Source organism: Dama dama, chromosome 12 (genome assembly GCF_033118175.1).
Source record: "Dama dama isolate Ldn47 chromosome 12, ASM3311817v1, whole genome shotgun sequence".
Lineage (NCBI taxonomy): Eukaryota > Metazoa > Chordata > Mammalia > Artiodactyla > Cervidae > Dama > Dama dama.
This window is the reverse complement of record NC_083692.1, coordinates 92,037,332-92,065,314: the sequence shown is the minus strand read 5'-3', so window position 1 is coordinate 92,065,314 and position 27,983 is coordinate 92,037,332. Positions and strand designations below refer to the sequence as shown.

Genomic DNA, 27,983 nt, shown 5'->3' with positions numbered 1-27,983 from the left:
CTGGGTTCTTGTCTTCTCTAATATTAACATTTAAATTTTTAACCACAGAAACACAGGTTTATGAGAGCAAACTTTTCATAAGCTTATAAAGTTGTTCAAATGTTTGCTAACAGTTATTGGGAAGGGCAAGTATCTAGTATTTTAACTGGGTAAAAGTTCATTGTTACAGTCTCTTCTTTTCCTTTTCTTATAATAAATAAAGCAAATGTATTGTGATACCAAAAATGTGGCTCAGTCTGAAATACACCATGTGAGCCATTCTTCAAGACTGGTGTACATAAAGTGTCCCATTAAGTGGGCATTAAAATGAAAAAATATAGCTGGAATTAAGAATTCAACATTGACTAACTCAACTCAATGGAACAACTTAAAAGATAATCATGGATTATGATAAAATTAAAAGAAATATGAGGAAAGGAACTCTGAATCACTGTGCCAAAGAAGGGTGAAAAAAACAACAAAAACCCCCTAAACCTTTAACTTGGGACTGCGGTAATTTTTCTCATTTCAGTTATGTGAAAAAATGTTAAGAAGCTACTGATGTTCAAGCGGTTTCACCTGCTAGCATACCACACATATTATTAATTTAATGTACATATTAAAAATTAAATATTAAAGGTGATCTTTTTCAAAGGTAAAATTTATTGAAATTTCCTTCATTTTAAAAAACAGAAAAATGCATGACCTCTTTTCAAAGATGAGTGCCCTAATGTAAGGAAAATAAAAATCTCTCTACATCATGACATGCATTTCCCCCTCTGCTTTGATGACACTAAGCATGTATATTTTTTTCAGAAAACAAATACCTGGCCTGTCAAATTCTTTATAATGTTTTAAAAAGTTATCGACTTAAAAATCCAAAGGTGTAAAGCCCTAGGAAATAGGTTGAATAATGGAAATGCCAAGGGGCTGCAATTACAAGAGGTGCTTCTTGGTGTGAGTCCCATCACAGTATACATGTCTCCACGGTGAGGAAGGGCATGTTCCTGCTGCAGCAATACTTCACCCAGATTAACGGCTGCATTTCAGGAGCAGGAAAATGTAACCAGCTTACATTCTCTCCAGCTCACAACCTGAAAAATCTAAATCATTTTTTTCACAGCCTGAATGGCCCAAGAATGTTTCTGTTTTTCTTTACTCTTTATATATGTTCCATAATGTTTCAATCAGTGTACCTTCTCTTTTTACTTTAAAAAAATCAGTATGTGGCTCCATATAAAAGGACCTATCTTAAAGTCTTATTACCTTGTATCACAAAGTTTGGTAAATACAATTTCAACTGGCTTTAAAAGTATTAGGAAAGTTTTCTGATTACAGAACAATCTTTTACAAAATGATTATTAAAACAGTAACTTGTCTAAGTTTGTAAAACAAAACAAACAAAAAACCCCAAAAAATACTTCAGGGAAAAATGCTAAAATGTTGATCATATAACTAGTTTTTAAGATTTCTATCATTTAGTTTATACTAGTTAGCTTCCAAAGGCATGTCAGTCCATCAGAGCTGGGCATCAAAATCTGTAAAGGAACAATGAAATTCAAAGAATTTCTTTAGTAGTTGTAACAGGCCTGTAATCAGATCTTTACTAAGATCAAAATTGTCTATAAGAAGACGTGAAGACTTTTGTTTTTGTTATTAAATATATCAGCTTTTTTCTTGGAGTTAACGGACTGTAACATAACTAGAAAACCTACCTGGTTTGAAAGTGGTTTTTCTTTCACCAACTACACCCCATTGTTTCTCTACATAACACTCAAAACATTTATTTTAAAGAAACCTCAGCATATGAACTTCAGGATTATAAATGATTTCTCATTAAGAATGCAAAGACAAATGTTATTCAGGTGCTAGTGTATTTATCTTATTATTCAGAGATAATTTCATGATGACAGTTGTCAATAACCAATTACAATACCAGGAAATTCGTAGAACAAAACTCTGCAGATAAATTGTTGTTTCTGAATTTAATTCTAAGAAGTACACTACCCCATTTTTCATAGACCAAGCTGAGAGGCCATGTCTACTATTTCTAGGCTAATTTTTGCTTACTGCAGAAAGGAAGATGACTTCCAGTGAACTTTAAGTAACCAGTTCATGTCCATCATTGTTGAAAAAGGGAAGGGAGCCGAGAGGGCCGGAAGAAGTAGCAGGACAGAGAAAATGCCACATGGATTTAGGAGTTGAGATAACTGACAGTAAAATATATGTTCTTTGGTTAGCAAAGCGAAAAGGGGGAAAGTATTGCATTCACGATAGATACACACTAGCATTCTAAAGCAGGAGACAAGAATGTCAAGAGTGTCTTCTTCCCCCACTGCCAGATGGAAGGGCTATTATTATAAATGAAAGGCAGCAGTGGTGGATGCCAGGCACTTTTGTTGTGTGCCAGATTCTCAAGTCCAGATGCAAGCAGGTTACCCCTGGGACAGGACGGGCTTCAGCTCCCGCAGCAGAACAGAAGCAATCACAGTCTTCTCAGTGTTTATGACGAGCTGCGCTGTGGAGGCTTCCTTCAGTTCCACTGTGACGAGCATCAACGACCCACTGTGCACAGTTTTAGCTGCAAACCTGGAAGGAAAAAAACCAACGCACCAGGGACCTTTTATCATGAGGGGGACAAAAGGAGACAGCATATATTCAAATAGGTTTAAAATAACTTTTTTTTCCTCAATAATTTATTACAGGTTCCCTACTGCCCCAAACCCAAAGACAAGCATTCTCCCCCCAAAATCAATAAACTGCCCAGCACCATGCTTACCACAAGCAGGTAATTTCAGTATCTTGGGAACAGAACAGAAAAAGGAGTTTTATTTTACTTATTAGTTTGAACAATAGATGCATGTGAATAACTCTTGATTACTACATATTTGAGAATCACTTATTCATTTGATATATAACATTTCACCAGCCAAAGGCGATTTAAAATAAACTGCTCTATTTTCATCTTTAAAACATGTTAAGAAAAGGTTATCTTTCTCAAAGAGCTTGAAATTTTAATTTCTCATATCTGAAAATGATTATGCAAGAAATTAGATAATTTTATGTGCATTATCAAACTCTTACTGGGTTTCAATGAATTCACACATGCTAAAATATTCAACTTCAGTCTCTAACGTTGAGGACATGGAAGAAAATCACGTGACAGCCACGTGTAACACCACACTCCCTCTGTTTGTATTTTGTTTTTAATGTTCCGAACATTAGATCTTCTTTCTGCTTTAGAATAGGAAAGAGGAAACTTGAGGTCTAAGGCTCACATTACTAAATTCCAAGACATGAAGAACCTACTAATTACGTGGAATTAAAAGCAAAACTAGCCTTTCAAGCACTGCAATTGACTGCAAAGCCGTTGGAGATGCAATGAACCTCTGTCAATCCTGTTCATTCATTCTGCCTGCACAGTTGAGCCCCAGAGACGGAAGAGAATGGTCCCCTCCTAGGCCCCCGTTTTTTACATGGAGCGTGTTCCACAGTTTTTTGGGGGGGTGAGGGGGTCTGACTGCAGGGATGACTGGAGAAAAACAAAGTTGCTGCACATGAGCTTTTGAAAACACTAACAAGTGTGGAGCAGGTCTGTGACCTGCTGTGACCCCACTTTGCAGGGCCAATCCCCTCTCCCCTTTCGGCAGGACACGTGTCTGAACCTGAGCCATCTGCCTCAATTTGCGCGACATCTCCAGCCACAATGGCTCCCAGTTAGCCCTGACAACAGCGCACAATACAGAAAATCAGACCGCGGCGCTGACAGCACGCTGCGGGCCATTCAAGAGCAAGCCAACTGGTCAGTGTCTCCTGTCTAACAATTAGCACGGGCCTCGCGCTGAGCCCAGAGCCTCCTCAGGGATCTGTTTAATTACCATCAACATAAAAGAGGGAGTTTATCAGGAGACACTCAGAAAAACTTCACTCCCGACTTAATTAAAATATTAGCCACTTAAGCAGGAAGCAGATTCTCTTTAAATGGAAAGTAATTTCTTTTTTGAGTTTTTTTTTGAAATGACACCAAGAGCTCATAATATATTAGATTCTTTTTTTTTTTTATCTTTTTTTTGGGGGGTGGGGTGGGGGGAGTACCTAATAAGCCATTTTTGGCCTAAACAGAATCATGAAGATCAGTTTTCCAACAATAATTAGAAAAATGTATCAAAAGCAAAACAAATATGCTAATTTTAGTAAGTTGAAAATCTTTTCAACAATTTTAAGCTGTGTTTTACAATGTTAGCTAAAAAAAGAAATATTAGCTAATGGGTGGTAGATAAAGTATATTAGAAACCTTCCTATATGTGTATTTGTTTACTCTATCCAAACATGCTGTAGACTTGCAAGGAATCTGATAGAGCAGTTTTTCCACTGAGAGAAGCAACTATAAGTAAGCAGTTTAGGAACAGAAATCATAGAGGTTTCATGAAAGCTTGAACACACCCATCTGCCCTTTAGATGCCCACACAAGACATTAGGAGACGGGCACCTCAGCTGTACTTTTTTTTTGGGGTGCCATTTTATTTTTTTAATTGAAGGATAACTGCTTTACAGAATTGTGTGGTTTTCTGTCAGACATCAAGAATCACCCATAAGTACACCCATGTCCCCTCCCTCCTGAGCCTCCCTCCCACCTCCCTCCCTCCCCACCCCACCCTTCTAGATTGTTACAGAGCCCCTGTTTGAGTTCCCTGGACATACAGCAAATTCCCATTGGCGAGCTATTTTACACATGATAACGTAAATTTCCCTGCCACTCTCTCCATACATCTCACCCACTCCCTCCCTCCCTGCCCCCGTGTGCACAGGTCTGTTCTCTCTGTTTCTCCATTGCTGCCCTGCAAATAAACTCATCAGTACTGTCTTTCTAGATTCCACATATATGTGTTAGTATATGATATTTATATTTCTCTTTCTGACTCACTTCACTCTGTATAATAGGCTCTAGGTCATCTGCACCTTTCAGAGAACACAAGATCACCCACCCTCAAATGACCTCTCTTTTCTGACACCTTTTGCAGGTTTCTGCATTCCTTTTGTCCCAATTTTCGAGGTTCTTCTGCTTCACAGGAGAACCCTCTTTCTGGATTTCTGTTAAACCATGTCACCAGATGACAGACCCTAGCTGGCTCTATTGTCTCACCCCTTATGCAACTTTCCCCACAGATGTGGTCATCACCAAACTGTCACTCAACAAATATTTCAGCAGAGGTCCCTGTTTCTGACAGGTATCATCATGTCAATGGCAGTCTTAGTAGTCTCTTCATTTACTTAACACTTGTGCCTTGGGACCATGAAGAAGAAGACTGTCATGCATTCTGAATAGGAAGGCAAAGTGCTGCTACTTGACTGTCAGGGTTGCACAGCCCCAAAGCGCCTTTTGTCTCTTTCCTATTAAAACTTAGGTTTGATCTTACAAAAATACAAACTCAGCAGAGACAACCGTCAATTCTGACGTCAGTATGTTTACAGAGATTAAAGCTAGTGTCCCGCTGTTGTTCAGTCACTAAGCCCTGCCCAACTCTCTGTGACCCCATGTTTTTAAGATATTTATTACCACAAAATTATCAATACAGTAAAGAATACAAATGTAGAAGGAAAGAGGCATTTGCTTACACTGCAGTGGAAACACATTAAGCAAATCATCCCAGCAATAAAATCTGTCAGCTGGTGTGAAAGCTACTGTCTTTTAACTAGTTCTCTATGTTCTAATGGGCACAAGTGGTGGAAGCAATGTTTTAAAGCAGAGGACCAGAAGATCAGATGTTCTGACATTCTCATTTCACAGTTCAAAAAGGATGTATTTAATTGAAACACAGCATGATTACAACTGGTTTGTTTTGGTCCATGGAAAGCAGAAACCACCCCTGCCTCCAATTTATTAATCACTTAACTCCCAAACAGGCTATGCTTTAATGTACATTTAAAAGATAGTTATGGAAAGAATACTAATTAGTAAATAACAAATAGCTAGGTTGGGGGTGTAAGAAACACTGAAGACAGCTTGCGTCAAATACTTGTATACTAAATTTAATGACTGACATCAGAACCTTTGAACTTGCCTCAAACTAAGATCACACTGTGATATAATGTTTTTCAGAAGAGCTGTGAAGTTTCTGATCATGGTAACGATGATAGCAGCATTTATTAAGTGCTGTGTGCACTGGGTGCTAAGTACCTCACTTGCATTATTTCTCTTGATTCTGAGTCAGATCAATTCACAGATGAGGAAACCCAGGCCCACAGAAGTGGAGAAACTTGCTCAAACACTTGGCTAGTGAATGGCTGAGCAGGAATTTGAACCCAAGCTTTCTGATTTGAGGCGACACAATTCTAATATATGCAAAATGCCCTCTTAGTATTTGTTTTTTATCTGTCAACAGTAAATTAAGGTTTTTCTGATTTACCTTTTATGCATATAATCTATTATTGTTCTAGAACTTTAAAAGAAAGATTTTTCTCTTCAAAAACTGTGCATCTGATTTGTAGAGTTCTGTAATTCAAAGCATCTTGATTTGATGCTCTGTCATGACATATTTTAAATTTCTGTCTTTAAAGGTTAAAAAAAGAAATAAATATTCTCCTACCCCCCACTCCTTCAAAAGAGACACCAGCAATGAAAAACACAAAACCTTGAATGGAGCTGTAATGTAAGGAGGGACGACTAGAGACCAACCAACCTCGAACACCGGCAACACCACAAATGAGGACAAATAAGTGGGTGACAGTTAAAGATGTATTGCCTATGTATGATGGGCTCCATGTTATTAAAAGAATACCATCTAGGTATTTTTCATAATTTTTCATTTTCACTCTAACCACCAAGCACTCGTTGTCTGTAACCACCGAGAAGGTAAAACTGTATGGATATATTTGTATTTCATCTTATTAAATGTCTTTTTGTTTACTATCTCTAGCAACCGACATTTAATTTTTGAAGTCTGTAAGAATTCCTAAGGTATGGCAAAACCCACTACAAATATTATAAAGTAATTAGCTTCCAATTAAAATAAATAAATTAAAAAAAATTCTAAGATTTAAAGAAAAAGACAAGATAAGCTGGTTGCCAAACCTAAATGAAAGTATGTACTACTCTTCTAAAGAAGCTAATATTTAACTATTGAGAAAATTTATAACTATTATGAGAACAGGTCAAATAACAACACATTTGAACAAATATATTATCTACAATGCATGAACTTATTCCTTCATGCACTTAAACTGTACTTTTTTTTAGACTTGTGAGAAAATGGCTATGGACCTTAAATGCTCTTTGCTGGATTGAAAAAGAACCCTGCAACTCAGTTGTTTTTAATAACTTAAATGTTAAGAGAACAACATGAATTTAAAAATAGTTATCTGAGAAGCTGCATCCATCCGCAGGGTATTCACAAACAAAAAAATTTTTTATGCAGAATCATATTTGCTACACTTAATGCAACAGCTCTAAGACATGCTTTTTCTTCTCTTGGATAGTCTTCCTGGTTTCTGATTTTTCTATTCTGAGTTCAATTTTCTTGTGTTTTCTGTTCTACTGGTTATCAGAAGCTGTGACAATGGCCCACTCAGGCTAAAACTTTTTTTTCCTACTCTGTACATGAAGCCTTCAATTACTGCCTGCTGAAGCAGACAGAATCCTATTAGTAAGAAAGACGATCATAAGACGCAGTGCCCTGCCCTAGCTGTATAAAAATAATTAGTCCAAAGTTGACAAATGTCTAATGAAATTGCACAATAATTATATGTAAGAAATACTGGTTTGAATAAGCTTCCTAACATCAAGCACCAAAGCATGTTGATTTGTAGTATTATTTTCTAAAGGATTTAAATGATAAATCCCTACAATTTTGAGTTAATATAGCATAACATTTTTAAAAGGCAGAGAGTTTGTATGTTGTAAAAAATCCTATTTTGTTGACTATAAAAATGTAAAAGTTAAGCCCACTACACTATAGAATCAGTATTGAGAAAAAATTTAGATGTGATTCAAGTTTAGAGAATTTATCTGAAGCAACGTATTTTTCCCTATTATTTTAAAAAAAGGCCAGCAATATTGTAATGTTTCCTTTAACATTCTGATAAGAGTTAAAAGAATTAGCGACCATCATAATTTAGGACTCTATTTTCCATTCTAATCTTTAGAACTTGTATAAAACATGATTCCCCACGCTCTCTTGTCAATGATGCATTCTCTTTCTTTATATAAGAAAGCTAAAAAAAATCTAAGTGCACTTTCTCAAGAAAGATACGAAACATCCCAGTTATTCTAGGGCATTTTTGGTTTGTCTGTTTGTGGGGGTGGGGTGGGATGGGACTTAACAGAAAACCAGAGAGTAAAACAAATAAATTCTTACCCCCTTCTCTCTGATTCCTTACAAAACTGTCAGCCAGAAGGAAAACCATCAAGAATACCTTTCTTTCATTTTTACATGAAAACATTTATATATTCCTATTTGTAAAACTGTTGCATTGCAGAAAATTATCTCACAAACGGTAGAATTAAATAAAATTTAAATATAGAATATCCTAAAACAAAAATTAACTGCAGTTTGGCTATTTCTGAAATATCCAAATACGCCTTTCGTGTAAAAATTAACTGAGGTCCACATTTGTTTTTCAACGTAATGCTGCTCAGAGCCTTTAGAGATCAAAGCAGTCAGACAAGAAGCAGTGCTGCGCCCTAGTGGATAACCACCAAACAGAAAAACGGATCACAAAAGAGGTTTCACAATCTCAGTAATGTCTGAGATTCCAATTTGTTTTTGCTTTTTTTTTGGCGGGGGGGAGGGGGGGCATGCTGCTCAGGTTGTGGGATTTTACTTCCCTGACCAGGGGTTAAAGTGGGCCCTCAGCGGTGAGAGCACCAAGTCCTAACTACTGGACCACAGGGAATCCCTCTGACTTGTTACAGAGTAAGGTTGAAGCCTGGCACCTTTATATTATTAACAACTGTATGTACAAACTTTTGTTTTAAAACAGATTAAGTTTGGTGACTATAGTACCAGGCTTATAAAATTTGGGCATCAAGACATCAAATGTCATTCTTTTTCATTATGGTCCTTCAAAATTACCCAGTAAAATTTAAATATTCCATAGTTATCAGGGGAAAAGAAAACAAAAACAATAACCCAAAGATTGACCAACCTAAGAACCGAAACTGGGAAAATAGCAAAGACTTCACCAAAAAGTATCTACGTCATTCACGTTTGTAACCCCAGCGCTAACAAAATCTGTCACAAAAGTCTTCAAAAAATACTGAATTAAGGAGTTACACAATGTGGATATTTTAGAATACAAACAATGGTATACACCAATACTTAACCATTAAACATGTATACACAGTTTAAGGACTAGAAATGAAACAAGTTGTTCTTTACAACTACTTCAAGTAAAAAAAAAAAAAAAATTTTAATCCTAAAACAATAAACGATCTTTAAGTGTGCTGATAAATTTTAAAAGTTGGCTGCCAGGTTGCCATGGATTCACAGTTCCATTCACAGCATCTAATTTTTCTAATAGTTAAGGACCTAAGTAATAACAGCAAAACAACACTTTATTAGGATTGCAATTATTCTCACCCAGGTTGTACATGTTCAAAATTTGCAAATTAAAAAAGTGACACAGTAAACAAAATCCAAACCACAGATTAAGAAATATAGGCTGTAAAAAGGAATGTTAAGTCCTGAATACAACTTCATAATGAAAGCTCTTCTAAGGTTTTACTGGAGAAGCTAAGAATCAAAATAGAATCACGACACAGACATGGCTTTCTGCTCTCACTCAAATATCACATTTTCCCCTTATAAGGTCAATTTGTTGTTCATGAAAGGGTAAAATGAGTAGGTTGTATGATATAACAAAATGAGTAGGTTGTACGATAATTGCTTTTAACAATATTACTGTATATGAACGTCAGAATTCCTGAAACTGGGTTAAAATATAAAATGCTGAGACTGCTGAAAGGCAAACTTCTACTTATGGTCTAAGACCGTCTCATAGTCACCACTGTAATGTGCTACTAAATGGCAACCCAACCCAGAATTCTTGCCTGGGGAATGTACAGAGCAGCCTGGTGGGCTACAGTCCGTGGGGTTGCAAAGAATCAGACACGACTGAGTGACTCAACAACGAATTCCTTTCTTGATGGAGCATATAGGACAAAAAGAAGAAAAGCTTATTAAATCAAACATCTTGTCTACTGGTATTTCTTAACGACTAACCTGTGAAAAAGAAACATACAAGGAAAAATATTTTTAGAAATACACCATGTGGCTGTCATTAACCACGAACTTCTGGAACATCTGTCTGCAACTACTTGGGAGTACTGGCTAAAGTGCAGATTCCTGGGCCCTGTCCCAGCGGCCCTGAATCTGAGTTTTTGGGTGTGGGTCCCAGGAATCTGAGTTTTACAAAAACTCCTACCTGGTTCTTTTATACAGAAAAACCTTAGAGATTTTGAAGGTACAGATTTTTCAGCTTTCCGCATTTTGATCATTATACCTTAGTTTATCAGAGGACAAACAATGTGATTAAGGCAAATGCACTTAAAAAAAAATGCAGTTTTTAAACTGTTGAATAAGAATCTCCTTCAAAACCCCTGAATTTAGTTTCTTAGAGGAGAACAAGACATTTTTTCTGGCCCTAGAAAAACCTAGAATTTCCAAGGCTAGTGTCTCTAATCTCCCCTAAAACACATACTCTTTTAACTTTTCAGTCTATTTGTACAGTGACTTACTATTGTTCATGCTGCTTTTTGTATACATTACTTTGTTTGTCGTTGTTTAGTCGCTCAGTCATGTCTCACTCTTCTGCGACCCCATGGACTGTAGCCCGCCAGGCTCCTCTGTCCATAGGATTTCCCAGGCAAGAATACTGGAGTGGGTTGCCATTTCCTTCTCAAGGGTATCTTCCTGACCCAGGGACTGAAGATGTGTCTCTTGCATTGCAGGCGGATTCTTTACCGCCTGGGAACCCCATATTCTTTATTAGTATAGTTTTAAATAATATGCATTAAGACTTTCAGTGTCTCATATGACACTCTATTATGAGTATCTAAACAGGACATGAAGATATTTGGCTGTATATTTAGTAAATGTTTTGATTCTTTTGATTCTGATGTCTATATTACCCCTTATCATGTGGTAACTATAATTTGGAAAATAGCAAGATTGCCACAATGACCACAACTCTGTAGATCTCAGTAAGATGGTTTTATTCTCAAAGAGCAGCTTTTTTGGTCTTTAAGTACCTACCATGGCAATGAAGATAGAAATTAAGTGTTTTAATAATATACTGGTTGGCTTTCTGATTCTATGGCTCATTTAGAAAATAAAAACTAAATGTCATATAATCTAAAAGTAGTTATACTTTTTCAACTGATCTTTAAAAGTGGTTAACTATACTTAAAATGCTCGTGGTTTCTGAAGTGAATTCCATAAAACTTGTGCTCCTTTAATTGACTTTTCCTTAATGGAGGTATTTTCTGCTAATGTATTAGGAGCCATTTTCTATTACGTATTCAATTAAAATGTCTACTTTATATTATTACACACTTATGCATATTAATAAAGACTAATTTTTTCTTAGCTAGTTCTTATATAAGCATTTTTAAACTTGGTATTTAATATAAAAAATATTCAAATTGTAAACAGTAGTAGGAACAAATGATCCTAAAACTAGACAACAGGAACTTAATTCATTGAATGGTTAGAAAGAATATTCTAATGTTAATTTAAAAGTCCTCTCAGAAATAAAAGGCCCTGAAAAATTAAATAGAACATAATAGATAGGCCAGCCAAGAATAATGTAATTTCTTAAAATGCTAATGGTCAAAATGCTTTTCATGCATATTGTTTTTTTTTTCAAGTAATTTTAAACTTATTACCATTAATAAATACAAGAATGGTTTTGGTCCAATTTTTCATAAACTCAAAAAAAGCAACTACCACATAAGAATAGAGAAGTCATTCAAAAATCTCATAGGGATTTCAATTTTATTATGACAATTAATATATAAGCTTAAATAATTCATTCATCCCACAGGGTAATACACTGTTGAACACTACCATTAAAAACATTAATAAAAGTTAATAAAGTAGTAAACTTAATTTTTGTTATTATGAATAGCAATTGCGATTTCATTTTAAATGAAATGAAGATAGCCATCGGTACATGTTTTACTAATAATTGTTTATTTTGGTTTTAACTTACTGGGCATAAAAGAGTGGCAAAAATGTTACATTTGCAGAATAATAATTTTTGCTATTTTCTCTACAGAAGACCATGAGTAACTCTAGATATTTATTACCTGGAAGCCTTCTAAAATTTCAAACATTATTATAGCCATACCTAACTATAAAAAAAAGCAAATGTAAACCATTTTCAGTAAGTAGGATGAGACTTTTGAGGCAAGTCAAGATAGCACAGCCTGTTCTGAATTAGATAACAGCCATTTCATTCTCTTCTGGCTCTGTAGTAACTTGGACTCCTCCACCAAGTAAGCCAAATACCAGACTGCTGGGATAAGGCTTCATTATAAAAGTGTCAACACTTTGCAGAAGTATACGAATATGAGGACCACGGACATGATGTCTAAGTGCAGGCTTCCCTGGTGGCTCAGTGGTAAGGAATCTGCCCGCAGTGCAGGAAACACGGGTTCAATTCTTGACCCGGGAAGATCCCACATGCTGCAAGCAATGAAGCCCGTGTGCTACAACTACTGAGCCTGGGAGCGCAACCACTGCGTCCACGTGCGGCAACCGGAGCTGGTGCGTCTAGAGCCTGCGCCCCGCAACTACAGTAGCCCTGCTTGCCACAACCACAGAAAAGCCCGCACAGAAACGAAGACCCAGCACAGCCAGAAATAAAATAAAAGCATAGAGCTATTTTTTTTACAAAGTATAAGTGCAATTTCTGCATTCCAAAGTTGAGTAGAAATGGTTCCTATTGTGTGCCTCCCCCATAGTGGCATGGATAATTGAGAACGGACTGTCACTTAATCATCTGAGCAGGCATTAAACCACTTCTAAACCACCAAGACAAGTTACAGGCAAATTTTATGCTTTAATTAAGAATTATACAACTGTGCTAGTAAGTGTCTCTCTGTTTCCCAAAAGGAAAATAGTTTTCATATTTGTTGGCTTGGAGAAGGTATTCTGGCCATTTTCTTCTAAGAAACAAAAATCTGGAACACTGTCATTGCTTTCAGAAAAGTTAGAAACCCACATACGATGCAAAACAAAATCAGAAGTTCCAGCATAAAGAAGGGTTACCCTACGCTGTTTCGTCTATTATGAAAGAACATATTAAAGTAAGACTGAATGAAGTATGCTGGATACTAGATGAGTCAGGTAAAATTTCATAAAGCTAAAAGTTACAGATGACATACAATATTTTGGTGTTTTAGTAATTTCAGTAATTCAAAGGATCCATAAGTAAAATACAACAACTTCTGCTAAAGAAAACCACTCAGGAAAATGAAAAAAAAAAAAAAAAAAAAATCAAAGAAGAAAACAAAACATGGAAGACATAGAATCAAAAATTTTCACTGAAAAGTCTTTCTGTTCATTTTTTTCCCCTATTGAATAACACTGATAGATAAGTTGTATTTGCCTAGTGGTACCAACAAGAACTTCTATCCATTTTATTATTTTATTACCAACTTATGTGAGAATGACAGGGCTTATCACAAAGAAAGTGAAGCATATCAGACCTCAGATGGAAGGTACTCAGATCTCTTTAGCAACTTACTTAGTGACCTCCCTTTCAAAAAAAATAAAGGCACAGGGTAAATTTGATTTGTGACTAGTACATGCAGTTTTCAACCTGTCACGATGAGCAGGTGAAGTAAGGCAACTCTATAACGGCAGATCAAGACTTGAACTCAGCTCTTCTGATGTCAAGTCCAACGTTCTTCCATAGATAACATAATTTCATTTCAATCACCTTCTTTTCCCTGCCATCCATTTCTAAACAGATGAGGAACTTAAAGCCCATAAGGAGAAGTTATAAAGCCCAATAATGGCAGAGCTGAGTCTAAAAACATCCAGATAACCCTCAGAAATCTTTATTTGGGGCCTCTCTTGCCCCTGTATTAATTTAAAAAGATACATTAAATTTTTAAAGGTTTGAAGGCACTCTCTTTGATTTTAAATTATTTCCTAAATGTAACGATGGAAGTATGCCACTGGCAGTAGAATGACAGAGGAATTAAAGATAGTTTGCAATGAATTCCCTTAAGCTCACAGAGGACTAAGTAATCACTGCATGTTTATTTAAGGAGTAATTATTTTACTTTCATTTCAAGTCATTAGCATTCGTAAGAATACAAAGAAGGCACATACTAATCACTTTTTCTGCTACCTTTGAGGGCAAATAACTTGGACCTCATGGTTTAGATGGCTGGTGGTGAAGATACTTCCTGGCCTAAGAAATAGATGCTGCATTTGGCCCCATAATGGCTCCTCGTCACTGAAAGCAGCCTTAGGGGATTGCTGTCAAAAGGAAATCTATACCCAAACTTCCCCTCTTTGAAGTAAAAGTTCAAATCCACTGCTTTATAAAACAGTTCTTCCCGGAATTCACTGACTGTAGTGAAGTAAGAAATTCGCAACCGTATCTCACACAAGTACCTTTACAAATCACCAAGCTATTATAAAATGCAGGCACACTATCTGTATCTTTCAGGAAAGTCCATATCCATGTACTAAAGACTGTACAAAATACAGAAGAGGGACCTTATTCCAAACCCATCAAGCAAATGTATTATCGTAAAAAGAAGGGGCTCAGCTGGTAAAAACTCGCCTGCCAAGACAGTAGATACAAGAGACACAGCTTCAGTCCCTGGGTTGGGACGATCCCCTGGAGAAGAAATGGCAACTCGCTCCAGTATTCTTGCCTGGAAAACTCCATGGCTAGAAAAGCCTGATGGGCTACAGTCCATGAGGTCGCGGAGAGTGGGACACGAATAAGCGTGCGTGCACACACACACACACACACACACACAGATACGTTTAGGACTTAATATTTTCAAGGAAAATTATGAATTGAGAATTATATATTTATACATGTATACAGGTTACCTCCACATCACGGGTCAGTGAACGTACCTGTGTACATTATCTTGTCCAGAAGGGACTGCACCCACGTTGGCTACATTTGCTACCTTCTGAAGGATCACAGAGGAAGCAAAATTCTGCGGGGCAGCAACAATTGTGGTGGAAGTTTCGTTCATTCCAGAGAGCATGCCTGTAAGAGCAGAAAGAGGCTCTCTTTTACTGATTTCTCTTTGAAAACTACATTAAACAATTTTAAATTCATAGTCAAAATCTAAAAACTTTCTAAAGCAGAAGAAATACCACTTCAGAATGTAATTTACAAGATAATTTATCATTAAATTAAAATGAACTGCAACTGACTAAAAAATTTTTTTAAATCCTTGTGGTGTTGAAAAATGTATAAAAACGCAATTGAACATCACTCTTAATAACCTGATTTTAAATACCATGATTGATAAAAACATAGAATCACACAGATAATATTTTAATTTCAGTCCCTTTAAAATATACTCAATTAATTTGGGCTACATAATCTTAAGTTTTTACTATTTAAGCCCCCGCCCCCTTCCTTTTCATTCAAAGATCTCTCTTGCCAAACGCTGCCTGAGAACAAATCAAAATGTTTCTGGAATAACTAGCAGCATTACATGATGAATGGTCTCAATATAATGGATCAAAGTTATCTCAACAGTAACTGGAAGTCACTGAACAGCTGTGTGGTTCTAAAAAATGGACAAGTATCTAAGCCACACTGAGTGGTCACAGTATTTGCCTAGTTAATGGAACTATGGTTGCTGACAAAAACAATCAAAATTTCTGAAGCAAAAACGTCTGAAAACAAAGGGAACAATGTAAATTGGAAAAATTTAAATCCCAGAGACATTTCAAATAATATTTAATAAAGATCATGAACAAAGCAAAATCATGAACAAAAACCATGTAGAATTAACACAAGGCATGCTGTTAATGTCAGAATCTTATGTACAAATGTTCAAAGGACAAATTCAATAACCTGCGAAATACATGGAACAAATACTGAAGTTAAGTACCCAGTTTAAAAAAAACAAAAGCTATAAATGTTAAATGCCATCTATCTGATTCTGTGATGTTAAGTCACTGACACCCAAAAGTATCTACTAAAAATTATGATCCTTTGAGACATTTGATATGTGTACAACAGTTGACAAAATTTATAAAAAGGTAAAAGCTGATTTGTATTCTCAAAAGGCCCTCCACCTTTAACGTTTGCTATTTAATTTTGCTATTTATGCTAATGCAACAGGAATTTTTTTTTTTTAAATCCCTATGAAGACACTAAAGCCTAACACTGTAAAAAGACTTATTTAGCTTTAACAAAGGACAGTTTTTACCAACCACTTTCAAACTCGGGGACACTATGTTCTGTCTTAGACTGTTTAACTTTAATATTAGGCAAAAGCTTTAAAAACCACACAAGCAGTCAAACACTGCTTTTAAGGAAAGCACAGTGGCTGCTGACATAACACTGCTGAGAGATGTGTGTACTCATTTAGGATTTAAACCTTCTCCATTAAGCTCTATTGAAGAGCAACTGCTGAATAAATGAATGCAACTATGTTTATGTTAAAAGCCTGTTTCCCGCAGCATGTAATTAAAGGAAATGTTGTACAAAGCCAGTACTTTTGTCAAGCTCCTGTAAATGGAAAGATGGATAGCACTCAGAGAAGTGAATGCATTGCTTCATATTTAACCTTAACACTCTTGTCATTAATGGTTTGTCTAACTTGGTCTGTAAGAGACAAGGTACTGCTCCATTGAAGTAAAATTAAAAAAATCAACTAAACCATGCTTTTCAGAACAGAAGATTCATTATCGTCAGCTAATGTATTGGCATAAAGCAAAGTAACATCCTATCAAGTAAGGCACACATTCAATCTGCCTTCCCACCCCCCTTTATTTTTAACTCATGCTGTTTTATTGTTATAGGCAATTTGTACCACTCAGCATGACAGTGTAAACTGAATCAAGATTAATTTACATGCAAAAGAACACTTAGGAGAGCAGCATGGTAAGCAAATGTATTGTCTCGATTGCTGAGGTGGAAAAAGAACCTGGAAAGAAAAAAAGGTGCTCTAATTAAGGGGCATCAAATATGATTGCTTGTGGTGGTTAAGGGCCAGAAAATAGTAAATGTCTGACCATTTAAAGAATTAGCATCTTGCTAGCTAGGAACCCATAAGATGGAGGCATAAATCATAATAAAATTAAGTAACCATTCTAGGTTTCTTAAACCAGAGATTTTTTTCTAAATGAAAATATATCAGGTATTCTTAAATTAACGAAAAAGAAAAATATGCCAAGATATCATTAAAAGTTTCTTCTACAAAAGCAGACTTTAACCACTATACAGCCTGCTCATACCTAATGAAAGTCAGGTAATTGGAAGAATATTTTAAAATTCTCAGACTGCAGAATATGCTGCCTCATTAAAATTTACCTCATTTTGGTGAGGCAGTGGAGAGCACTTAGGTTAATCAGCTGTAACGCACTGCTGAAATGTAAATAAAATAAGAAAAGAAGACCTAAAAAATTTCCTGAATGTTTTAGACTTCCAATTTAATTCTTAAGAAGAAAGCAAATAAGAAGAGGAAATTTGGAATAAGCAGTTTCCTTAGGTCTCGTACAATTAAAACTGCTTCAAGAAACGAAATTACATTTTTAAAAGTAAAACAGATCTCACTTTATAGTACTGAAATCATCCCACAGCTAGATCATGAACTAACTTTGCAAGGATCAAAATTCATAATAGTGAAACAAACACGCCTTCTGGTTAAGACTCATAATACAAATACTCCGGATAACTTCAAAATATAGGCTAAACCAATCTTTTGTTTAGCACTTTGACCACCAGCCTTATAAAAATGCACGTTTGTTCATGGAACTCAACTGAGAAAAACTGACAGATCATGCTATGTACTAGAAACAAAACATTTTCACTTTAAAAAATATCAATCTAATATGTACAACCTGACATAAGTATTCCTAATTAATATTATACACATTTTTCAAATATGCACATCTGTAGTATAAAAATAGAATCACAGTCCTCATGTTTTTAGTTTATAATTTCTTCAGTTAAATCCTAGTTAATACAGTTAATACATTTCTTGAGTCTTGAAATCTATGCCCTGTGAAATGAGATATTAAGTATATAAATTCATTTTATTTAAAGTAGAAATATCAGTTAAAGCTAGCATGTAGTGACACACAAAGACATTTCTTAAATTTACCAGCATTTTACCATCCTGAAGTTTGCAATGATAGAATCTGAGGAAACTAATTTTTATTCTGATTTAGAATTTCCAGTTAATGAGTCATTTCTAGGTATCTTCTGCAAAATAAGCTAAGCTCTTCCTAGTGTGGTATAAGAAACAGATACATGTGTAAAGTTGAGAATTGAGACCTCTATTACCAAAGCAGCTGAAATCTAGAACTAAAATGATGCTATTGAAAAGACTCTTTAAACCTGTGGTAAATTTGCCAGCATCAAGTCCCATATCAAAGAATGAATTCAGGAAGACAGAAAGAATGATACAGAAATGCCAAGAGACTTGCAAGGATTTACAAATACTTCATATAAACAAATTTTCAAATAGCTTTATTCAGAGTAGCCTTTCTGCTCTATTAAACATAGCAAACAGCTGCCAGATTTATTCAGACAAATAATCAACAACCATAGAAGTAAAATGGCAGAAGAAAAAGGAATTTTGGCAACAACTCCACAGAGGACCACAGCTGTTCTCCAAGCACACCTCTCTCACGCGATTACGGTTCTGTATGGCTAGTCAGGGAAGAAATCCCTCAGTCACAACAGAGCACAAAAAAACTTGATCGAAGTATCAAGTACATATTCTAAACCAAAGCTGAGGAAGAGAAAAGGTATACAATAACCTACTGCTTTAGATAAACTTTAGCTGCACTTTTCGAAAAAGGAATATCCCCTTCAAAATAAATGTGTCAAGGCTTATTCAGCTCCTATGTGCCACTCACCTGGGTTTGCTGAGCAGGTGTAAAGCAGAGAGGCAGGCTTTAGCCAGCAAAGGGTAAGAATAGCAAATGTAAGAATCAATTCAATTTGGCAATGGAAAAATAAAATCACAGATATGACTTTCTTCTACAGCAATAACCAACTTCCAAGAAAAGTAAATGCAAAGATGGGTTTAGTCACTCTTTATCACTTATAAATAAGGCAGAAGAATAAAAGATAACCATTAATTTACAGTCTTATTTGAGAGTTTCTTTGTGAGATTCTTCTACAACAGGTCTTTTGGACACTGAACTGCAAAGGTTCATGGTAAAAACAAACAAACCAACCAACCTCTGGCACTACAAGCCCTTCTCCTTAGGTATAGGTGTTTGCGTGCGCCTAGTGCTTCATGAAAGCTTGACAGGTACGAATTAATGACCTCAAGATGAAGGGAATCTTTGATAACTCCTTCCAAAGAAAAACACAGCCCGGATTCATATACACTTGAAAAAATTGCTGACCATACTATTTAAATACATCCTGGTTTTATAAATGCTCTTCTTAATTAAATACATAGAATGAGGCAGTTGTTTCCCCTTATTAAGAAGAAAATTATTTTTAATAGAAAGTATGCTTAATTCTGGGTCAAGTCCAAGATAGTAACACTTTCATTCTGCTGAAAATATTTTCTTTTTTGTTGCTTATTTTAATTTGCTTCAGCTCTGATACAGCCTTACAGCATAGCATGTCTTTAATACAGAATAAGGTCAAAAGAAAATAGAGGTATTTTAATATTTTAATGCTACAATTAGGACTTTATTTTGAAGGACAGGGCACTCTAACAGGGAAAAATATTATTAGCAGAACACAAAAAAACAGTCCTATAGTAAAAGGAAATACATACACATAACACGTACTGTGACGGGACTCTGCTAAGTCCCAAATTCCTGACATTTTCACTAATACAAAACACATGAATACATCATTAGACTGACAAGCCGAAATTCCCAGGACTGAAAAGTTAATTAAGAATCAATTTATTATTTAAAAGACATAGTACTCAATTTTTAAGTATGCCAGGGATGCAGACAAACATATACCTTTAAAGGCTACTTTATAAACACAAAGCATTAGCAAAACTTGGAAGACTATACATTGACATCTGTTAATAGCTATGTGCATATGGTAATTTATTTTAGAGTTTAGCCAGAGGAACGAGCACACGTTATCTGGGATGCCAATTTCTAGTAAACGGTAATGATTTCTCACCTTGCTCCTTCTTAAAATCTTTCTCTGACATGGCCACAGGTAAAAGCAGTTCTCCAACAGGAGGCTGAATGCTAACACTGAAGCAATCATCCTTGGTACTAAAGAAAAAACACATTAAAGCTGACTAAATGCTTAACAAATAGACATTCTTCTTAATACTATGCAGTTAAACAGGTACAATTAAAGCATATAAAGATGTTTGCCTTAAATATCACAGGTAAAAAGGCTTGAAATATTTCTCATCACCATTTGCAAAGAAATACATCTGTTATCTCAACTGGAAAGCCTATTATTTGCAGTTATGATAAATTGACATTTGACATAGAACTTTTAAAAATAGGTAAGGAGCAACTACTAGAGGAACACTTAATGCAACTTATCTGAAAGATAAGTAGATAACAACTACCATATGAACATTTAATGCAGCTTATCTGATAGAGAACATCTTGTCTTCAACTTTGCAGTAAAAGTGCACAAAATGGAGCGCTTTAGTCTTAGTTAAGATATCTTTTTAAAGGTATCAATTTTTAAATAAAGAATAAAATGGAGTGACCATACTGTGTTAAGATGTGTGCTAACAAAATAATACCAAATGTTAATAAGTGTTTATGTACTATAAAAAGAAAACCTGTACAATAATGTTAATCACAGTTTTATTATTAATAGCCCCAAATGAAAAACAACCCAAGTGCCCACGGATAATAGAATGGATAAATGAATTACGATACCGTCAGTGAGATATTACATAACAATAAAAAAAAAAAAAACCTAGTGTTACACATAAAAGATGATTCCACAGACCTAGCCTTGAGTGAAAGAAGCCGGAAACAAATACACATATTGTATGATACCAAAACTAACTCATGGACAGAGAACACAGAACCGCAGCCACTTCTATAGCAAAGGTGGCATCTGTGGGGAAGAGCGGGAGGCCTTTCTGGAGGGCTCTAGATGCTCAAAACTCTGATTCGGTGGCACACACAAAAAGTCATCAAGCTGAACACTGAAGTTCTGTGTTATGGATGAAGCTATTCTTTAATAAAAACAATGTCATATATAAAGAGGAGAAAAGCAAATAGTAAATAAAAACACTTCTATGCAAGCAAAAAAAACCCCCAAAACCCACCAAACATAAGGTTAAGAAAAATGCTTTCTTGAAGGGTGGGGTAGGGATAAATATTAAAATATAAGGAAAGAGAAGAAAACCCACTTCGATTTTATGCTATTATATACTATAATCTTTTAAGCTGCCATTTTCTTTAATGGAACAAAGTAAGGACTAGACTAAAAAAAAAAAAAACGATTCTGAATTATTCACACATGGATTGCCCAAGGCAAATCAATAAACCCAATTTATTTATTAATTCAATAAACATTTACTGAATATAAACTTGATCTCATCTACTCTCTGGGGATTTAAGGACAAGTAAAATTGGCCCTTGAAGTTCACAAGTTTAGTGACAGAGAAAGAGTTCAATTATGTTTATAACAGAAAGATAAGTACAATGTTAGAGATATGTGGAAAGTATCATAGTCCAAGAAAGAGGGGCTGATTAATTCTGCAGGAGTGAGGTAGAGGTAAGTTTACTTCCAAAAGGCGGGAGAGGGGCATTCTATGACTTGCAGACCTATACTTTGGGGATGGTGAGCAGAGGGCGTGTCAAAAGACTGGCTGGGGACACAGCAGAGAACAGCGCACACAGCTGCAGTCCCAGTTCTCACGGCAGCTGTCCCGGGATCTCGTTCAGTTCATGTCTCCTGTCACCGTCCGAAGAGTTCTGATTTGTGTGACAAAGTATATGATTACTTTACTCTCATAACTCAGACAAATGTGCTTCAAAGTATCCTGGGGAAAAAAAGGAAACTACCAGAGCCTTCTGACGTAGGAAAATAAACAAACAATCTTTATAGACTGTGCCGGCGCTGTATAAAGGTGGTGTACAAGAGAAACCCAAGCCAGGGAGATGAGCAAGGAGACGAATCAACAGTCCGAGCAGGGGTTTTCAGCACTGACTGTGTGTGTTGCTTTAGTGCATCCTAACAGTGATCCTAAGAGGTACCTTCTGTTACCCCTAATTCACCAAGAGAAGCTAAACAACATGCCCAAAGTCACACAACTAGAAAGAAGGTCTGAACACAGCGGCACTGAGATTTGAACCAAGGTCTATCCTATTCCAAAGTCAGCTATGTAATGTTTACTGCTATATATATATATATATATATATATATATATAAAATGTATATATATTTTATTTGACTATACAAGGCTGCTTCCCTGGGAGGAAATGCAGAAGACAGGGGTGTTTTAGAGTTAAAAGGGACAGATGCAGTGATGGATGGGAGGAAGAGACCTTGAACCATTTCACGTGAATGACTGGAAGGATGACTTTGTTCAATGAAGAGGAGTTTGGAGGGTTAAACAAAATGATTTGGATTTAATCATGCTATATTTTGAGTACCCCTGCGTCACCAGGAAGAGATATTTAACAGATAACTGGAAATACAAATCACGAACCAGAAAACAGGTCAGGGCAGTATATGTGAGTTTAGAAGTAACCAGAATGTACGGGGAAGGGCTGAAGCCTTGTAAGTAGATAAGATCACATAGGAAAAGAGGATATGCCAAGAAAAAGGATAAAGTGGACACCAGCATGTAAATAAAAACAGAAGTGGTACAACTTGCAGAAGAGAACTGGAAAAAGAGGTTGGGGAGAAAAGGTGTGAGTCAAATACTGCAGGGAGGAATAAAAAGAACCATGTGTAACATCTGACTTAGCAATGCAGTTCAAACTGGAGGAAGAATGTAGGATGCAATGAGCTAAAGTTCAGTGCAAAGACTGGCAGTGAAAGGCGGGGGACAGAGAGCAGCAGAGGCTTCCTGAGGATGCAGAGGCAAAAGGAAAATGCTTAAAGCAGCTCAAAAGTAATTAAAGGTTGGTGCAAAACAAAGAAACAGAGTGAAGTGTTAGACGAGATTGGGATTAAGAGCGTAAGAACTAGGTGAATGGGTCAGGCCTGGAATGGAGGAAGATATTTCTTCCAAAAACAGCACAGATGGAGTCCTTAAGATAGAGGTGTTGAGGGTAGGATGCTTGAAGGATAAGAGCAGGCTGATGTACTGGAAGGCTAAGCCACATTAAGAGAAATACTTAGAGGCTGATAAAGTAGTAAATGGATAGGTATATATATTATGAACTAATTTACTGTTAAATATAAACTCCCAGCTTCAAACAACTAGATAAATCAGTGCGTTCCAAAGTAGGAAAGGACAAGGCACTCCACTGAGGCAGAAAATCCACTGAGGGAAAAAAAGTACTATCAATTATATTTATTCTTTTCTCACTCATCTGAAGTTCTGTTTTTGTCTGTACATAATACTTCAGTACATACATAATATGTTTGCATAGTGAGACACACACAGTACATATCGGGAGTGTGTGGCATAAATATTTTACTAAGATGTATACAATTTTAAGAGTTTATGGCCACCGGGTTAAGTTACACATACTATACTATCTTTACTTGTGATTTCTTTTAAGTTATAGATGAAGTGACTTCTTTCCAACACTCCTGAAAAGGACCCCGAGATCCCTTGATTAAGCAGCTATAGGGCACTGATGCCCAGGGAGAAGGGGGCAGAGCACAGAAAGAAGGGAAAGTAGACCTGCCTTCTAAGGCCTGTGTGAAAATCAAGGTGGGTAAGGAGCGGGCTTCACCCTTGGGGGGTAAAGGCGATTCTGAAATGCCCCCACAAGCAACAACCAATGGATTAGAGATGAATATGTATGATTCAGCTTGACTGGATATGTTTCACTTCTGTTACCTTTTGGTAATGCATGTTTTATTATTATTTATTTTATTATATATTATGTATATGTTATGTTTTATTTGTATATTATATACTTCATTCTTATATCTATTTTATATTTTATTCATTATTCTGTGATTGGTAACATAATTACCATGTGTTTGCATATGAAAAACTAAGGCTATAAGTTCATCCACAATGGGTCTTGGGGGGCAAATAATGTAATAAAATTGGAACACGGCTGCAGCAGACACTTACTAAGTAATACTTTCCTTTTTCTTCTTTCCTGAAATCATCCTGATTCTCTTCAGGGAGATAATGTGCCCACCTGAACACTGTCTCTCTCTCAGGCTCTTGTATTAATAACAGCTGGACGGATCAGGTGACCCAGTTATGACCAATGAAGCCTGAACAGAGAGCGGTTGGGGGCTCCTGGGAAAGGTCTGCTTTTCCAGCACACACGGGCTCCTCCCTCCCTGTCACTTCATTCCTTTATTGGGGGGAGGGGGCTAGAATGCAGACGGAATCCTGGAAGTGCAGAAGCCATCTTGGGACCCCTGGGATGACTTGCTAATGAAATTAGCTCATGGAACAAAAAGCTGGGAAGACCTCCTACTGGAAGACATGCGGAGAAGACAAGCGGAGATACTCTAGCTGCTCCTAACTGCTGGCCTCTGTTTTCCTTATACCAGGAGAATAATAAATAAAACCCTGTGTGGTGAAGTCACTACAGAGAGGTTTCTGTTACACACAAATGAATGCAAAATCTAGTTAATGTAACTAGTACATAAAATACTTTATAACCCAGTCTTAGCTTCTAAGCAAGATTTGGCTTAGCAGGGAGTAAGAAGGAATGTTTCCTCTTTATTTTGGGGAAAATTTACTTTCATTTATATTAGTGATTTAGGATGTCCTCCAGAGTTTTCTGTGAGCCTCCTTTTAAATATTTTGTCCTTTTTTTTTTTTAATTGTTCTCTTCTCTCTCCTCATAGAGGACTTCCCTGGTGGCTCAGACGATAAGGCATCTGCCTTCAATGTGGGAGATCCAGGTTTGATCCCTGGGTTGGGAAGATCCTCTGGAGAAGGAAATGGCAGCCCACTCCAGTACTCTTGCCTGGAAAATCCCATGGACAGAGGAGCGTGGGGTCGCAAAGAGTCGGACATGACTGAGCGACTTCACTTCTTCACTTCACTTCTCTCCTTATAGTTCTTTTCTTTTGCAACACCCCACCCCCACCCCGCCAACCTTTTTCTTCTCATCTCCTTTGGTTGAACATGGGGCTAAACACAGATGTCTTGACATAGACAGGGGAATGGTGAAAATGAGAAATGGCAGATGGGAATTTAATAGAATTAACAGATTACTAGATTGACAAGGTACTAATATGAGGTAGCTCTAAACAGCCTAAATTACAAGGGATCAGATGATGTAATAGTTTAATGTAAGACAAGATTCTACCTGTTCTACAAAGAACTGTAATGCATATTCTTAGAATACACATAATCTCATTTCACAGATTACTAGGATCAAAATTGTGAGACTCAAGTTTCCTTATCTATGAAGTAAGAAAAATGGCACTTAACCTTGTAAGCTAGTTTCCATGATTAAAGGAATATCACAACCCAGTTTAGTACTTAATGCATAGTAGATACCCAAAGCCCTCATACCTAACAGGGATGTAATCATAATTTGTTTAAGCATTCCCCTAACAATTCTCATTTGCAAATTTTCTCTATTATAAACAAAGCTTACTTAACACTCTTAGATCTATTTCTTCATCACAGGCTACCATACTTCCCCAAGCCTGATACCCTAAAAATGAAATCACTAAGTTGAAGAGTTTAGTTTATGAATTTTTAATATTTGATAAATACTGCCAAACTGACCTAAAAAAAGGTGGTACCAACTTGAAATCCCACAAACAGTAAATAATAATACATGTTTTTCTGTACCTTCCTTGTCAGGCATCAAAATTATTTTAGGATTTTGCAAGTCTTTTTTTATTTGAATAAATTTTTAAAAATTTCCCTATTACCAATGTTGTATGTATTATTGTTATTGGCTCACTGCATTTCATTTTCTGTAAATGAATTATTCTCAAACTTTCTCCACTTTCATATTGAAATTTGCGAGAGTTCTTTATATACTCTGGTAACTAAACTTTCGTCTGCTAAAAATGCTGTAATACTTTCTCACTATCTCTCACCTGTTATAACATCAATATTTTCTTCTTTTGTAGAGAAGCTTAAAAGTTTTAATGGTCAAACCTGTCACTTTTCCTCTATATCTTTCTGGATACTGTGTCTTGCTTGAATTTTGCTCCCCCCCTACCCGCCAGGCAAAGAGTATAAGGAGAAGGAAATGGCAACCCACTCCAGTGTTCTCGTCTGGAGAATCCCAGGGACGGAGGAGCCTGGTAGGCTGTAGTCCATGGGGTCGCTAAGAGTCGGACACGACTGAGTGACTTCACTTTCACAAAGAGTATAAAATTATTTGTTTATATTATTTCTAAACACTTTTTATAGTTTCTATGATTAATTTGGAATTTACTTTGGAGTAATCTGTGGGAAGAAGGTATCATTATTTTTTTCCAGAAAATGGTCCATACACAATTGACATGAAATCTCACCCCACTAATATGAAACATTACCTTCATGATGTACAAAATCTCTAAATTCTGTTTTGATTCACTAACTCCTGTGCCAACGGCCAATTACACTGAATGAAAATATTCTTATGACCTTAAAGAATATTTTGAAGTTATTATTGAAAAAGGCTTTTTTCATTAAATTTCTGTTTTGACTTTTCTTGGGCATCCTTTTATCCAGGTGAATTTTAGAAATTTGTCAAGGTCCTTGAAAAGGTTTACTGGAATTGAGCTCAGAATCACATTGAATTTGAAGATTAACAAGTGGGAGAGTCCTCTCTCCCATTTAGGAACACAGCAAATTTATTACTTTTATTTATATCACCTTTTTATGGCCTTCAGGAAAGTTTCAGGTATTTAAAAAATGCCCACATAGGTTATCATGTATTTCTTGTTAATTGATTATTCCTTTTGTTGTTCTTGTAAACAGAATAATTTTACTCATAATGTTTTAAAATTGGTCATTCCTACTATATAGAAATGCTAATAATTTTCACATAATGATTCACACCACTGTCCTAAACTCACTGATTCTAAGACTTTGTGGGTTGGTAATTACATGTTGGGTAGAAATGATAATCTTGTGTCTTTCCAGATTTATACCTCTAACTATTTTTACTTGTCTTTTTGTATTGGCTAGAACTTCCATAAAAATCTCAAAGTGGGTAAAACTTTGTTTTCTGACTTAAAAGAGAATGCTTCTGATATTTTATGTGGTGACAGGTAACTTGCATGTCTGATAATAAACACACACAAATAAACATTTTATTTTTTTATTCTCAATTTTTCTGTGCCACCCTCTTTTAGGTGGGGTTTTTATAAACAGTATATGCTTAATTGTGTTTTTACAAGCCCAATATAAGTGGAAATCAACTTATGTACCTGAAATCTGATAACTAGTATGTGTGGCCCCTTTTAGTCATCTTATTTTGTTTTTTATTTACCACGCTTTTTTCTTTTCCTGCTTTGTTAAACTGGTCAAGTTTTAAGCACTCCTTTTCTTCTTTCCTTTCGTCATTTCGATGTTATAAGCACCATACTTCTGTTAATTTAGAGGTTAGCTTTAACATTTTAAACCATATTTCAACTTCTTTTTGCCATCAGTCAATTCTCTTGTGAAGCATGACAAGAAAACCATCATTCCTCCTCATACTTGTTCATGTTGAGATTTTTGTTCCAGATCATTAGTTTATTTTTTACATTAGTTATGAACAATT

At 36.0% G+C, this 27,983-nt stretch overlaps 1 protein-coding gene across 1 annotated transcript in view; it reads right to left on the bottom strand.

The window, feature by feature from the left end:
* Positions 1 to 1,834: 1,834 nt before the first annotated feature.
* The window catches only part of AP3B1 (adaptor related protein complex 3 subunit beta 1), a 227,970-nt gene continuing 201,821 nt past the window's right edge, over positions 1,835 to 27,983 (bottom strand). The window contains exons 25-27 of the mRNA XM_061158118.1: positions 20,311 to 20,408; positions 15,087 to 15,225; positions 1,835 to 2,568 (exon numbers count right to left, since the gene is read on the bottom strand). Of these exons, the coding sequence (XP_061014101.1) occupies positions 2,415 to 2,568; positions 15,087 to 15,225; positions 20,311 to 20,408 (391 nt within the window). The 3' untranslated portion in view covers positions 1,835 to 2,414. The remainder of the gene's footprint in view (positions 2,569 to 15,086; positions 15,226 to 20,310; positions 20,409 to 27,983) is intronic.